This window comes from Hypanus sabinus, chromosome 22 (genome assembly GCF_030144855.1).
Source record: "Hypanus sabinus isolate sHypSab1 chromosome 22, sHypSab1.hap1, whole genome shotgun sequence".
In the NCBI taxonomy this organism is placed as follows: domain Eukaryota; kingdom Metazoa; phylum Chordata; class Chondrichthyes; order Myliobatiformes; family Dasyatidae; genus Hypanus; species Hypanus sabinus.
Genome location: NC_082727.1, coordinates 3,670,529 through 3,686,310, shown reverse-complemented (window position 1 = coordinate 3,686,310; position 15,782 = coordinate 3,670,529). Strand labels below are relative to the sequence as shown.

At 43.0% G+C, this 15,782-nt stretch overlaps 1 protein-coding gene across 1 annotated transcript in view; it reads left to right on the top strand.

Annotated features, from left to right (window-relative positions):
• The window catches only part of rbm20 (RNA binding motif protein 20), a 256,536-nt gene that overhangs the window by 194,395 nt on the left and 46,359 nt on the right, over positions 1-15,782 (top strand). The window contains exons 8-9 of the mRNA XM_059948087.1: positions 4,102-4,181; positions 11,020-11,686. Coding sequence (XP_059804070.1) covers positions 4,102-4,181; positions 11,020-11,686 — 747 coding nt within the window. The remainder of the gene's footprint in view (positions 1-4,101; positions 4,182-11,019; positions 11,687-15,782) is intronic.

Below are 15,782 nucleotides of genomic sequence, written 5' to 3'. Positions count from 1 at the left end.
CACCAGGTTCAGGAACAATTGTCGCCCCTCAACCATCAGGTCCCACACCTCCAGGTTCGGGAACAGTTATTACCCCTCAACCAACAAGTCCCATACCACCAGGTTCAGGAACAGTTATTACGCATCAACCATTATGCCCCACACCACCAGTTTCAGGAACAGTTATTACCCGTCAAACATCAGGTCCCACACCACCAGGTTCAGGAACAGTTATCACCCTTCAACCATCAGGTCCCACTCCACCAGGTTCAGAAACTGTTATCACCCCTCAACCATCAGGTCCCACACTACCAGGTTCAGGAACAGTTATTACCCCTCAACCATCAGGTCCCACAACATCAGGGTCAGGAACATTTATTACCCTTCAACCATCAGGTCCCATACCACCAGGTTCAGGAACAGTTATTACCCCTCAGCCATCAGGTCCCACACCACCAGGTTCAGGAACAGTTATTACGCGTCAACCATTATGTCCCACAACACCAGTTTCAGGAACAGTTATTACCCGTCAAACATCAGGTCCCACACCACCAGGTTCAGGAACAGTTATTACCCTTCAACCATCAGTTCCCACACCACCAGGTTTAGGAAGAGTTATTACCCTTCAACCATCGTGTCCCACACCACCAGGTTCAGGAACAGTTATTACCCCTCAACCAACAGGTCCCATACCACCAGGTTCAAGAACAGTTATTACCCCTCAACCATCAGTTCCCACACCACCAGGTTCAGGAAGAGTTATTACCCTTCAACCATCGGGTCCCACACCACCAGGTTTAGGAACAGTTATCACCCCTCAACCATCAGGTCCCACACCACCAGGTTCAGGGACAGTTATTACCCCTCAGCCATCATGTCCCACACCACCAGGTTCAAGAACAGTTATCTCCCCTCAGCCATGAGGTCCCACACCACCAGTTTCAGGAACAGTTATTACCCGTCAACCATTATGTCCCACACCACCAGTTTCAGGAACAGTTATTACCCGTCAAACATCAGGTCCCACACCACCAGGTTCAGGAACAGTTATTAACCTTCAACCATCAGGTCCCATACCACCAGGTTCAGGAACAGTTATTATCCTTCAACCATCAGGTCCTACACCACCCGGTTCAGGAACATTTATCACCCTTCAACCATCAGGTCCCACACCACCAGGTCCAGAAACAGTTATCCCTCCTCAACCATCAGATCCCACACCACCAGTTTCAGGAACAGTTATCACCCCTCAACCATCAGGTCGCACACCACCAGGTTCAGGATCAGTTATTACCCCTCAACCATCAGGTCCCACAACATCAGGGTCAGGAACAATTGTCGCCCCTCAACCATCAGGTCCCACACCTCCAGGTTCGGGAACAGTTATTACCCCTCAACCAACAAGTCCCATACCACCAGGTTCAGGAACAGTTATTACGCATCAACCATTATGCCCCACACCACCAGTTTCAGGAACAGTTATTACCCGTCAAACATCAGGTCCCACATCACCAGGTTCAGGAACAGTTATCACCCTTCAACCATCAGGTCCCACTCCACCAGGTTCAGAAACTGTTAACACCCCTCAACCATCAGGTCCCACACTACCAGGTTCAGGAACAGTTATTACCCCTCAACCATCAGGTCCCACAACATCAGGGTCAGGAACATTTATTACCCTTCAACCATCAGGTCCCATACCACCAGGTTCAGGAACAGTTATTACCCCTCAGCCATCAGGTCCCACACCACCAGGTTCAGGAACAGTTATTACGCGTCAACCATTATGTCCCACAACACCAGTTTCAGGAACAGTTATTACCCTTCAACCATCAGTTCCCACACCACCAGGTTTAGGAAGAGTTATTACCCTTCAACCATCGGGTCCCACACCACCAGGTTCAGGAACAGTTATTACCCCTCAACCAACAGGTCCCATACCACCAGGTTCAAGAACAGTTATTACCCCTCAACCATCAGTTCCCACACCACCAGGTTCAGGAAGAGTTATTACCCTTCAACCATCGGGTCCCACACCACCAGGTTTAGGAACAGTTATCACCCCTCAACCATCAGGTCCCACACCACCAGGTTCAGGGACAGTTATTACCCCTCAGCCATCAGGTCCCACACCACCAGGTTCAAGAACAGTTATCTCCCCTCAGCCATGAGGTCCCACACCACCAGTTTCAGGAACAGTTATTACCCGTCAACCATTATGTCCCACACCACCAGTTTCAGGAACAGTTATTACCCGTCAAACATCAGGTCCCACACCACCAGGTTCAGGAACAGTTATTAACCTTCAACCATCAGGTCCCATACCACCAGGTTCAGGAACAGTTATTATCCTTCAACCATCAGGTCCTACACCACCCGGTTCAGGAACATTTATCACCCTTCAACCATCAGGTCCCACACCACCAGGTCCAGAAACAGTTATCCCTCCTCAACCATCAGATCCCACACCACCAGTTTCAGGAACAGTTATCACCCCTCAACCATCAGGTCGCACACCACCAGGTTCAGGATCAGTTATTACCCCTCAACCATCAGGTCCCACAACATCAGGGTCAGGAACATTTATTACCCTTCATCCATCAGGTCCCATACCACCAGGTTCAGGAACCATTATTACCCCTCAGCCATCAGGTCCCATACCACTATGTTCAGGAACAGTTATTACCCTTCAAGCATCAGGTTCTACACCACCAGGTTCAGGAACAGTTATTTCCCCTCAACCACCAGGTCCCACACCACCAGGTTCAGGAACAGTTATTACCCCTCAACCTTCAGGTTCCACACTACCAGGTTCAGGAACAGTTATTACCTCTCAACCATCAGGTCCCACACCACCAGGTTCAGGAACAGTTATTACCCTTATATCATCAAGTTTCTGAGCCGGCATGGCTAACTTCACTCACCTTAACACCAAACTGATTCCACAACCTACCGTCTCACTTTCAAGGATTCTACAGTTAACTTTCTTGGTATTATTTATTTGTTCCACAGTTTGTTTTCTTTTGCACATTAATTGTTTATATGTAGATTTCCATTGATTCTATTGTATTTCCCTGTTCCGCTCTGACTGCCCACATGAAAATGAATCTCAGGGTAGTATGTGGTGACGCTATGTGTACTTTGATAAATAATTTATTTTATTTCAGATTTGCAGTAGGTACAATGCATTAGTTTTAATGCAATGATGTTGCTGTGATGCACTGCCAGTACATTTGACTTTTTGTGATTTGACATGATGATCAGGTAATTTAGAAAGCAGCTTTGCAATAGGCAAAATTAGCACAGTGCAGTTTCCCATCTTTCATTTGTATGGCTTTGAAGCAGTGATGTCAAACTCTTCTGTAAATCTGTGTCTGAATATGAATGTCTGAGAAATCTTGGTACAACAATATTTGTTAAAGTGACACTGGATTAATTGGGCAACAGATACAAAACGCTGGAACTCAGCAAGTCAGGCAGCATCTGTGGTGGGGTATAACAGGGGTTAAATTAATTCATCAGTTGTTTAGATGGGGAGTGTGTTGTCTGAGTAAACTTGAAATTTTGAACTCTGCCTCACAAAAAGCTGCTGAGAATGTTGGATTTTTCAATAAATCGGTAAATCTGAACTAAAACATAAAGTGTTAAAAAGAAGGCAAGAGATTTAATTCTATATCAGAGTACATGTGAGTGTCAAAATTACATGTTCATCTGAACTGAACCTGTTATCACTGAGGCCCTTCTGCTAAGATAGATCTGATAACCACACGTATAGTATTACATCAGTAGTAATTTGTTAATGGCAGTAAAACAAACTAATTATACTTAGATATTTGACAGCAATAGCAACTGACCGTTGAGCTTATTGCCATTTGTGTGATGAATTTAGAAAGGTTATTGATCGCGATTTCACACTTCCAGGGTGTGAAATTTCAGGGTATTTTTTGTGAAATTCCAGGGTATTTTTTTTTTTAGCTTCCCTGGCAGTGACTGTGTATGTTGACGTATGAATCAATTGCCTTATTGTCAATTTATTTCATTTGAAATCTCAGCAGAAATTGGAGCTTGATCCAGTATACAAAGGCAGAACAATTGAATTTTTGTTCTTTTAATTCTCTTCAGAAACCAGGGAAGAATGTGGATTCAATCATCAATGATATTAATTCTCAAAAAGAACGTGAGATGCAGAAAAGTTTGGACAGGTAATTTAAGATATTTTGGAGCTATTGTTTAAACTCTGATGAATTGTAATGTTCCTGTAGTTTATTTAAAATAGATGCTGGCAAAGTAAGTGAAAATTAAAATAAAACTAATACCTGGAGGTGAGTTACATTGTGTATGTGAGTGTTCTGCCTTACTGATTTCCTTGGCAAGCTCCTGATGTTTATTTGATCAGTAAACTGTGAGTGATGATACTAAATAGGTTGGAATAAAAAAAACTTAGCAGCTGCCTCATGGATTAAACTGTGATTAATAGATGAAAGGAATCAGATATTTGAGCAGCTATTGTTGGAGTTTGCCAGTGATAGAGAGGGAAGGTTTTGGCTTAACAGGCTTCGGTGAGAACAGGTGGAGGCACTGATAAGAGGAGGTAAACCTTATTTTTATAGTACAGAGTAGTCAGGATGGAATGCTCCTCCTATTAGATGTGGGATTTCAGGATACCTGACGGCTTCCCTGTTTTCAGGAAGTGCAAACAACAGCAGCACCTGACTGACTGGGTCAAGGAGTTGGAGCTGGAGTTGGGTGTATTCAGGGTCATTTGGGAGGCTGAAGATATTATAGATGAGACTCTTGAAGAGGTGTCACACCCGGAGTACAGGCTTTGGGTCAGTAGATGGGTGATCACCAGGAGAGGTAAGGGGATTAAGAAGTCAGTGCAGGGTCCCCTGCAGCCATTCCATTCAGCGAACAGTAGACCTCTTTGGATACTGCTGGTGGGGAGGGGGGAATGACCCATCGGTGCACGGCAGCAGCAGCCAGGCTGGTGGAACTATGGCTGGCTTTGAACCTTGGCAGAGAAGGTTAAAGTCAGGCAGGGTGGTAGTTAAAGGGGACTCAATAGTTAGGGAGACAGAAAGGAGATTCTGTGGCCACAAAAGAGACTCCAGGATGGTGCATTGCCTACCAGGTGCCAGGTTCCAAGATGTATCAGAGCAGCTGCAGGTTATTCTCAAAGAGAAGAATGAAAAGCCAGAGGTCATAAAGCATATTGGCACCAAATTAATAGGCAGACAAGATCCTATGTAGTGAGTATATAGAGTTAGGAAAGAGGCTGAAGAGAAGTCCCTCCAGGCTTGTAATCTCAAGATTACTCCCAGTGCCACGGGTTAGTGCAGGTAGGAATGGGGTGATAGCACAAATGAATGAGTGGCTGCTAAGATGGTACAGGGAATAGCGTTTCAAGTTCTTGGATCATTGGTACCTTTTCTGCAGAAGGTGTGACCTGTACAAGAGGGACAGGTTGCACCTGAACAGGAGGGTAACCAATATCCTGGCCAGGAGGTTTGTTAATGCCACTCAGGAGAATTTAAACTAGTTTTGCAGGGATCTGGGAACCAGGGCACCAGGTCAGTAAGTGAAGAACCGGACAGGAAGGTAGATGTCAGGGGAAGTATTGAAAAGCAAAAATCGAAATAACAGATATGTTGCATTGGAGAGTTAGAAGTGTGTACATTAATGCAAGGGGTATTATGGGTAAGGGTGGTGAATTTTGAACATGTTTCAGTACATGGGACTATGATATTGTGGCCAGTACTGAAACTTGGTTGAGAGAGGGGCAGGAATGGGTGATTAATATACTAGGTTTTCGAAGTTTTAGAAAAGACAGAGGAGGAGGTAAAAGAGTTGGTGGGGGTGGGGGGGAGGAGTTGCACTACCAATCAGGGACAATATCACAGTTGCACTCTGGGGGATCATAATGGAAGTATCAGACGCTCGGTCCATTTGGGTGGAAGTCAGGAATAGGAAGGGTGCAATCACACTGATGGGATTGTACGACAGATCTCCCTGTAGGTGCAGGGACATTGAGAAACAGACATGTATCAGATTAAGGAAATGTGTAAAAACAATAGGGATGTTGTCATAGGGATTTCAACTTCCCTAATATAAACTGGGACCTTCCTAGTGTAAGAGGTTTGGATGGGACAAGGTTTGTTAAGTTTATCCAGGGTGGTTTTTTAAATCAATATGTGGATGATCCAATGAGAGGAGGGGCTGTACTGGACCTGGTGTTGGGTAATGAGAGGTTGGGCAAACTTGGGCTGTTGTCTCTGGAGTGGTGGAGGTTGCAGGGAGATCTGGTAAAGGTTTTTAAGATTATGAGAGGCATAGGTAGAGTAGACAGGAAGTATCTGTTTCCCAGGGTTGATATGTCTAATACCAGAGGGCATGTACTGAAGGTGAGAAGCGGTAGGTGAGTTGTGGATGCCTGGAATATGCTAGCTGGTATGGTGGTAGAGACAAATAGATTAGAGGATTTTAAAAGACGTTTGGATAGGCACATGGATGTAAGGAAGATGGAGAGATACAGACAATGTGTGGGTAGGAGGGTTTAGCTTTTGGGTGTTTAGCTGGTTTGGCATAACACTGGGGGCCAAATGGCCTGTTCCTGTGCTGTACTCCTCTGTGTTCTCTGTTTAAATAGGAAGAGGCGATCGGAATGAAGTTTAATATCACTGGCATAAGCTCAGTGGTCACATTTTAGATATAAGGCTGGAACACAGTGTGGCCTTCTGCTTCATGGTTCGACATGTTATGCATTCAGAGATACATCGCTGCTGTAACATATTGCTTTTTGAGTTAGTGTCTCCTTCCCATCAGCTTCAGAGTCACTGCCATATTTTGTGAAATTTCTTATTTTGTTGCAGCAGTACATTATTATACATAATAATAAAATTATAAATTACAATAAGAATATATAAAATAGGAAATTAAATTTATTACCTCGTGCAAAAAGAAGGGAAAAATACCAAGGTAGTCCACAATTCATTGCCCATTCTGAAATCTGATGTTGGAGGGGAAGAAACTGTTTCTGAAGCATTGAGGGTGTGTCTTCAGGCACCTGTATCTCCCCCTTGATGGTACCAATAAGAAGGGGGCATGTCCTGGGTGATGGGGATCCTTAATGATGGGTACCACCTTTTCGAGGCATCACCTTTTGAAGGTATCCTGGATGCTCGAGAGGATAGTGCCCATGATAGGGCTGGCAGAGTTTACTACTTTCTGCAACTTTTTCAGATCCTGTGCAGTTGGCCCTCCATACCTGAGAGTGATGTAACAGGTCGAATGTTTCCCACGGTACATCTGTAGAAATCTGTGTATGTCTTTGTTAACATATCAATTCTCCTCAAACTCCTAATGAAATATAATCACTGTCATGCATTTTTTGTAAGTGCTTCAATGTTTAGGGCCCAGAATAAATCCTCAGAGATGTTGACACCTCAGGAACTTTAAATGCTCACCCTTTCTATTGCTGATCCCTCGATGAGGATTGGTGTGTGTTTCTTTGACTTCCCCTTCCTGAAGTGCACAATCAATTTCAGCTCAAACCAGTATGGCCATTAACAAGGCATTTTTGCCCACACAGATGCCACTTCATTTGATTCTTTTTTTGTTTTTCATGCCATTCTCTGTAAGCACTAGAGACTACTGTGCATGAAAATCCCAGGAGATCAGCAGTTTCTGAGATACTCATATCACCCCATCTAATACCAACAATCATTCCACAGTCAAAGTCACTGATATCACATTTATTCCCCTTTATGCTGGTTGATCTGAATGACAACTGAACCTCTTGACCATGTCTGAATGTTTTTGTGTTGAGTTGCTGCCACATGATTGGCTAACTAGATATTTGCATCCATGTGCAAGTTTACAGGTGTTCCCAATAGAGCAGCCACAGAGCGTATGCCATAAAAGTTGTTGTTATGTGGTAGCAGTACAGTGCAATGCATAAAATACAATAAATTACAATAAATATAAATACATAAATTAAATGCTGTGCAAAAAGAGCAAAAATAGTGAAGTCGTGTTCATGCGATAGGTTCTTGGTCCATTCAAAAATCTGATGGTGGAGAGGTAGATGGTGTTTCTAAAACGTTGAGTGTGTGTCTTCACGCTCCTGTACTTCTTCCCCAATAGGAGTATTAAGAAGTGGGCATCAGCTGGATGATGGAGGTCTTTAATGATGGATGCTATCTTTTTGAGGCATCGCCTTTTTGAAGATGCTGGATAGAATCAGTTAGCAGCCGAGTTTTTTTTATTGGGAGGAGGATCTTTCTTTCTTAGAAATATAAAAACATAGAACATCTACAGCACAATACAGGCCCTTTGGCCCACAATGCTGTGCCGAACATGTACTTACTTTTGAAATTACCTAGGGCTACCCATAGCCCTCTATTTTTCTAAGCACCATGTATCTATCCAGGAGACTCTTAAAAGACCCTATTGGATTCTACTCCACCACCATTGCCAGCATCCCATTCCATGCACTCATCACCCTCTGCGTAAAAAACTTACCCCTATCTCCTTTGTACCTACTTCCAAGTACCTTAAAACTGTGCCCTCTCATGTTAGCCATTTCAGCCCTGGGGAAAAGCCTCTGACTATCCACCTGATCAATGCCTCTCATCATCTTATAAACCTCTATTAGGTCACCTCTCATCCTCCGTCACTCCAAGGAGAAAAGGCCAAGTTCACTCAACCTATTCTCATAAGGCATGATCCTCAATGCTGGCAACATCCTTGTAAATCTCCTTTGTACCCTCTCTATGGCTTCCACATCCTTCCTGTAGTGAGGCAACCAGAACTGAGCACAGTACTCCAAGTGGGGTCTGACCAGGGTCCTATATAGCTGCAACATAACCTCTCGGCTCTTAAACTCAATCCCATGGTTGATGAAGGCCAATGTTGATGTATGCTTTCTTAACCACAGAGTCAACCTGTGTAGCAGCTTTAAGTGTCCTATGGACTCTGACCCCAAGATCCCTCTGATCCTCCACACTGACATGAGTCTTACCATTAATACTATATTCTGTCATTATATTTGACCTACCAAAATGAACCGTTTCACACTTATCTGGGTTGAACTCCATCTGCCACTTCTCAGCCCAATTTTGCATCCTATCGATGTCCCCTGTAACCTCTTGCATTGTCTTTTTTAATGGAATGGTCAATCATTGGTACCACTGGGCAAAATGTTGATAAGATAGCCAGTGGCAAATTTAGGGTGTTGCTTTGCTTCTCATTACAAATCAAATTAATTGCTTCAGATGATGATTCAGCATGTCCTGCACTCATAAAAATCCTCATTTTCTTCAAAAATAAATATTTTTTGGTAATTCTTTTTGAGAATTAAATTTTTTTCTATATTTCTTTGTAATATTCTGTACAATTTTCTGACCTGTACCCTAGCCCTCACATAATTTCATTTAAGTTTCATATTAGCTTTAACATTTTTAGCTGTAGCGGGCCACCCCTTGAAAATATTCTTTCTCATTGGAATGTTTGTATTCAGTCTATTCTGAAGGATCCACATATGTGTCTACCGGTTCTCCTTTCAAGTCTTCATACTTGCTTAAAGCTTCATACTTCATACTTAAAGCTTAATACAATATTCCTTGTCCCATTCGTCTCTCTTTCAAACTCAATGTAAAATTCAGTCTTATTATGATCATTGCTGTTGAGGGCACCTTCACAGTGAGGTCAGTAATTAAGCTCTTTGCTCAATATCGAAACTGCTACGGCCTGGTCACTGATTGCCATAGAGTCATAGAGCAATACAGTATGGATAGAGTCCCTTTGGCCCAGTCCATACTGACCACAGTGTCCACTGAGCTAGTCCCAATCTCAGGCATTCCTCCGTCTTGTCCCTCATGTACCTGTCCAGGTGATACTTAAATGATATATGGTGCTTGCTTCAACCACTTCCTCTGGCAGGTCATTTCATATCATCTCCATTCTCTGCGTGGAAAAAGTTGCCCCTCAGATCTCTTTTAAATCTTTTTTCTCACCTGAAACATATGCCCCTTAGTTTTGGTCTTTACCCTGGGTAAAGACTGTTACCATCACCTTTTCAAAGATTCACTTTATTTATCATATACAGTGAAAAGTGTGGCGTTACAGTCTGAGCATTGTGCTGGGTCAGCCTGCAAGTGTTGCTGCACTTTTGGGGCACTAACCGTATGCCTTTGGAATGTGGGAGGAAATCAGAGCACCTGGAGGAAACCCACGACGCTACAGGAAGAACGTGCAAACTCCTCACAGACAGTGGTGGGATCAAACCCCGGCTTTTTCAAACGCTTCTGTGAGGTCACCGCTCATTCTTCTATATGGCAAGGACTAAAAGCCCAATCTGGCCAACCTCTGTCCTGGCAGCATCCTTGTAAATCTCTGCATTCTTTCCAGTTTCACCACATCTTTCCAGTATCAGGCGGACCAAAAAGGGCTCCAGAATGTGCTGGTTTAAGAAATGATTCCAACTATAGAATATGAAACAGTAGCGCACTGAAGCCCGATGATAATCCCAACTCCTCATCTAGGCTAACTTTACCATCTCATCCATATGCATATCTAGTTGATGTAATTATTGCTATACCTTCCTGACTATTGCTTCCTTGTCACTGTGCTAATGTGTGGGTACCGTCAGGGGTCCAGTACTGTACTTCCATAAGTGACCTCTTGCCTTGTATTTCTCATCCCCATTCAATCTGCTTTCACCCACCGACAACTGATTTAAGTAATCACTTCTATTAGATTGTTTTCATAGAGATGGGATGGGGTGAAGGGTGAGGAGTGGTTGCTAACTGATAGACAGACAGTATATAAAATTACAAGAGGAAAATCTAGAATAGAGGGTCAGCATCTTTCTATTTTATTTCGGGGTACAGCACGGGAACAGGCTCCTGCCGTCCATTCCACCCATATGACATATTAACCTACCAATTCTATCCAGCTTGGCGATGTGGAAGGACACTGGAGCACATGGAGGAAGCCCATACGGTCAATTGTTCCTTACAACTGATTTCTTCTTCCTTACAGATTCCCACCTGAGAGACCCCGGTCCCGCAGTCCCTTCATGCAGTCACTCAGCCCAAAGATGGAATCTCACAGCCCAAGCCTGACATCATGTTGTTCCTCCCAGCGTTCCTCCCTGAGCCCCCGGAAGGGCAGCATGAGTCCTATGCTGGTCGCCAAGGGAGAATGGAGTAATGGGTTGGAAAGAAGAGGATCACGGGACTATCATTTTCACAAAAGAAGGAATGAGGAGAAAAGTGAAACCACACTGAAGAATTATTCTGGAGATGAATCTGATAAGCGCGGTTTTGACAGAAGACAATATTTTAAATCAAGTGGACGGAGCAGCCCACAGTTATTGGAGGACAGTGGAGATGGTTACCAAGGATACAAGGATAAATATGCAAAATCTGGACCTCAAAACCTGATTCCACCCCATTCTAAATACAAGATGCAAAATGTAGAGGATTATAAGAAGGAACATAAACTTAAGTCGGTAAGACATCACTGTTCACCACGGACTAAAGAGAAAGGTAGAGATGTCCACCAGTGGTCAGGCAAGAGGTTGAGTTCAAGCCATCAAGATCAGACTGAGCACAAAGATGAATCTGAGGGTCTGATATCTCCTACTCAGATGGATGCTCAAGAAGAGAAGGGAAGAAGTAAACAAGATGAAACATCTGATAGTGAGGTGAAATTTAATCCCAATCCAATAATTATTGATTAACTTGATTGAGGGGAAGAGTGGAAATATTGGTTGTTTTACAATTCCAATAATGCAGACAGTGGACAAAAGTTCTAGAGATGTGCATTTGAATCCCACCAACATAAGAAGGGAGGCACAAGAGACTGCAGATTCTGGAATCTGGAGCAAGACACCAACAACTAAGGAACTCAGTGGGTCAGGCTATGGAAGGGAATGGACAGTTGATGTTTTGAGTCAAGACCCTTCATCTGGACTGACTTTTGAGCAAAACCTCAACTGTCCATCCTCCTCACTAGATTCTGCCTGACCCCCTCTGTTTCTCTGCTGCTTGTACGTTACAGCAAAATGGGAATTCAAATTTCAGTTAGTTAAATAAATCTGAAATAAAAACATTATTTTCAATAGCTGCAAGCATGAAACTACTGAATTGTTATAAAAGCCCAATGATATTCTTTAGGGAAGGCAATTTGCCATTTTTAGCCAGTATAGCCTCCATGTTACTCTGGGCCCAGTTATCTGGCTTTTCTCTCTGTAGCTACTCCATGGTTGAGGACAAGTGTTTCTATTTCAGTTCTGTGCCTTTTCAGATGACAGATGAATCCCTTGGGGCATCTGCAGGCTTTATCACATATGGGGTAAATGTACTTAATGCAGGGGGTTGTTAAGGCATTTACCTACACTGCTTATACTGCTTGTATTTGGGTCTACATGTTCTTGTTGGATTAACTTCCAACCGGTCATGGGTCAGCAATTTCCCTGCCCGGGTGAGGATGTTATATTTCTTCCAGGAAGTTTGGTGTATATCCTTGAAATGTTTTCTCCAGTCTCCCAGAAATACCAATGTCCAGGAAAGGAAAAGACTATGGAAAATGATGGCTACAGCCCAGTCCATCACAGAATACAGTTACATGGAGCACTGCCCACAAGAAAGCAGCATCCATCATCAAAAACACCCACCATCCACGCCAGGCGCTCTTCTTACTGTTGATAACTCTAAAGGTTAAGTCAACTTCATGCCTTGTTTTCGCCTCATAATTTCTTTCTTAAGTTTTCTCTTGCATCTCTTATACTCCATAAGCACCTCATTTGTTCCTATCTGTTGTACACATATTTTCTCTTAACCAGGCCCTCAATATCTCTTGGAAACCAAAGATCCCTGCACGTTATCTTTACATTTTATTCTGGCAGATAGATATGAGCTCTGTACTCTCAAATTTTCACTTTTAAAGACTTCCCAATTACCAATTACTCCTTTGCCAGAAAACAGTCTTTCCCAATCCACACCTGCTAGATCCTTTCTGATGCCATCAACACTGGCCTTCTCCCATTTAATATCTCAATCTGCGGATCAGACCTATCTTTTTGCATATTTACTTTTAAACTAATGGCATTGTGATCACTAGGTGCAAAGTGTTCACCTACACAAGCTTCTGGCACCTGCCCTGTCGCATTCCCTAATAGCAGATCAAGTATCACTCTCTCTCGTTGGAATTTCTATTACTGATTAAGAAAACTTTCCTGAACAAATTTGACAAACTCTATCCCATCTAGCCCATATAAATGTGAATATTTAACAGAGCCTGGAGGGAGTTTCAGTCTGGAAGAAGATACTGCAATATGTTCACCTATCCCACAAGCAGATTTTACCGTTTTAGACTGTTGATAACTCTAAAGGTCTTTGAAATGACTGCATATTAGTGATGCCTCTTTCACATACAGGAGGGTGAGGATCACTACTGCCTGATAGATGAATGATGAGCTTGGTGTTTTGGCTTTGGAACACCTTGTGTGTTAGTCACCTTCCGTATGTACTTGGTAAGAGATAATGGAAGTGATTAGAATGGTTTTGCTTCCCAGGGAATGGTGTGTTGTTCCAAATGCAGATTAGTGAAGGACCACCACATTTGTGCACCTCAGATGCCAATTTCCAAAGTTGACAATAGGTTGGAACCTGACCTCTGAGGTGCACAAATATGTTTCATCCTAGACTGTAACTCAGTGAATGAGATTGTGGCTCCAAACAGACAAAAGTCCATGTATCCGTAGATTGCCAGCATTCTAGCAGGGAGTTTTGATGCAGGGTGAAGCATTTCAGTGAGTAATTCATTCATTTCAAAAAGACTAGAAGATAAAAGCAAGGATGTACTGCTGAGGTTTTAGAAGGTATTGGTCAGACCACATTTGGAATACTGTGTGCGATTTTGAGCCCTGCGTCTGAGATTCACACAAATGCTCCCAAGAATGAAAGGCTTGATATCTGAGGAGTGTTTGATGCCTTTGGTCCTGTACTTGATGGAGTTCAGAAAGATGGAGGGGGTGGGGAATCTCATTGAAACCTAGTGGATACTGAAAGGCCTTGATAGAGTTGACGTGGAAAGGATGTTTTCATTCTAAGGATAACCTAGGATCTGAGGGCACAGCCTCAGAACAAAGGGATGTCCCTTTAAAATTGAGCAGAGGAGGATTTATTTCAGCCAGAGGGTGGTGAGTTTGTGAAACTTGTTGCCACAGCTGGCTGAGTAGACCAAGTCATTTGGTGTATTGCTGTCTGAGGAAGGTCTTGACAGTGCTTAAGAATCCACACATGTTGTGGTTAACAGTGAATTGCAGGATCTGCTGTTCTTTTTCCACTCACCATCATTCTTTAGTTCATGAACTTTTTGTTGGACCTCAGCCATTCAATGCCTGTAGCTCTGTTTTCTCCTCCCTTTTAATTGCGTAAGAATGTCTTGTGTTTACAGTAACTTAGTTCCAGGATCTCATGGTTGCTTTCAACATAATCTGATTCTGGAAGAGACACAACATTCTCCTGGTGTAGTCCAATGCAACCATAAGGGATACTTAGTTTCTCTTCCTGAAAACATGGGTGCCAGAGAGAGTACGTGGTGTCTGAACATCATGAACAGTCAGCAGTGCCTGTGGACTGGGATTTGTCAGGCTAGCTGTGAAGTGTTGACTAAATAGAGCTGCCTCATCATAACTATTTGAGTCTTTTATTATTGATTTCCCTGAGGCAACAAGTCTTGAATTTTCAGCCTGTCAGTCTAATTCTTTATCCAATCCACTCTTTCACTTCTGACACTCTTTGGCCTCCTGAACAATTCCAACAAAGCTTGAAATAAACTTGAGAACCAGTACCTGATCTTCTGTCCAGATACAGTAGTAGCTATCAACAATCTTAGCTTACCAGCCTCGTTTGATGCCAAATGTAAGCCATAAATACTGCCTGTCCTGCCGAGTTCCTTTTGTGTATGTTGCGCTATAATTCAGATATTCTCTTTGTAAGCAAAGTTCCTGATCTGCTGTGTATATACCACATTCCCTTTTATTCTAGAAATACAGTAATCTTGGGTTTCTACTACCCTCATTTACTCCCTTCTGCCTACATTTTGTCAGAAAGCTCAAATGTGAATTACAAGCATTCATTAACAGCATGGTAATATAGTGGTTAGCAGAGCACGTTATAGTGCCAGCTTCTCATTGAAAACAGCTCCCAACTGAAGCACAACTTATGGTTAAAAGAGCAGTTGAAAAGCTGTTTTAATAGTAACAACAGTCAGAGATGCAATTGAGTTGCAGTCAGAAATGAATGTGAGCATGAACAAAATTACAACGTTTAAACAGACACTGGCCTGGCCAAACAAATTCTGTTACGTGGGGTCAGGGGCTCCCATACACCAGACCAATGCTGATTTAAAAGTGAAACTTGCAGAAAATGCAACAAAGTAGGGCACATACAAAGAGTATGCTGGGCAGACAAAAATAATGGACTGTACAGGGGAGAGACAAATTTAAAAGTCAAGTTACAGTTTCAAAAAGAGCACCAGTACCCTCTGCCAGGGTATCCCAGGTTAGAGGATATCTTAGCAAACTTTTTCTGGAGGAAAGCATTTCAGCAAAGTGGACTTAGCTAAGGCCTACCTACAGATGCAGGTGGAAGAAATGTTTCTCACCATAGACACTCACAAATGGCTTTATTGTTATAATAGGCATGTTTTGTGCAGCATCTGCACCTGCATTCTGGCAAGTGGCTATGGACCAGGTGCTGCAAGCCTGCCCAGACACTCAGTGTTACCTGGAT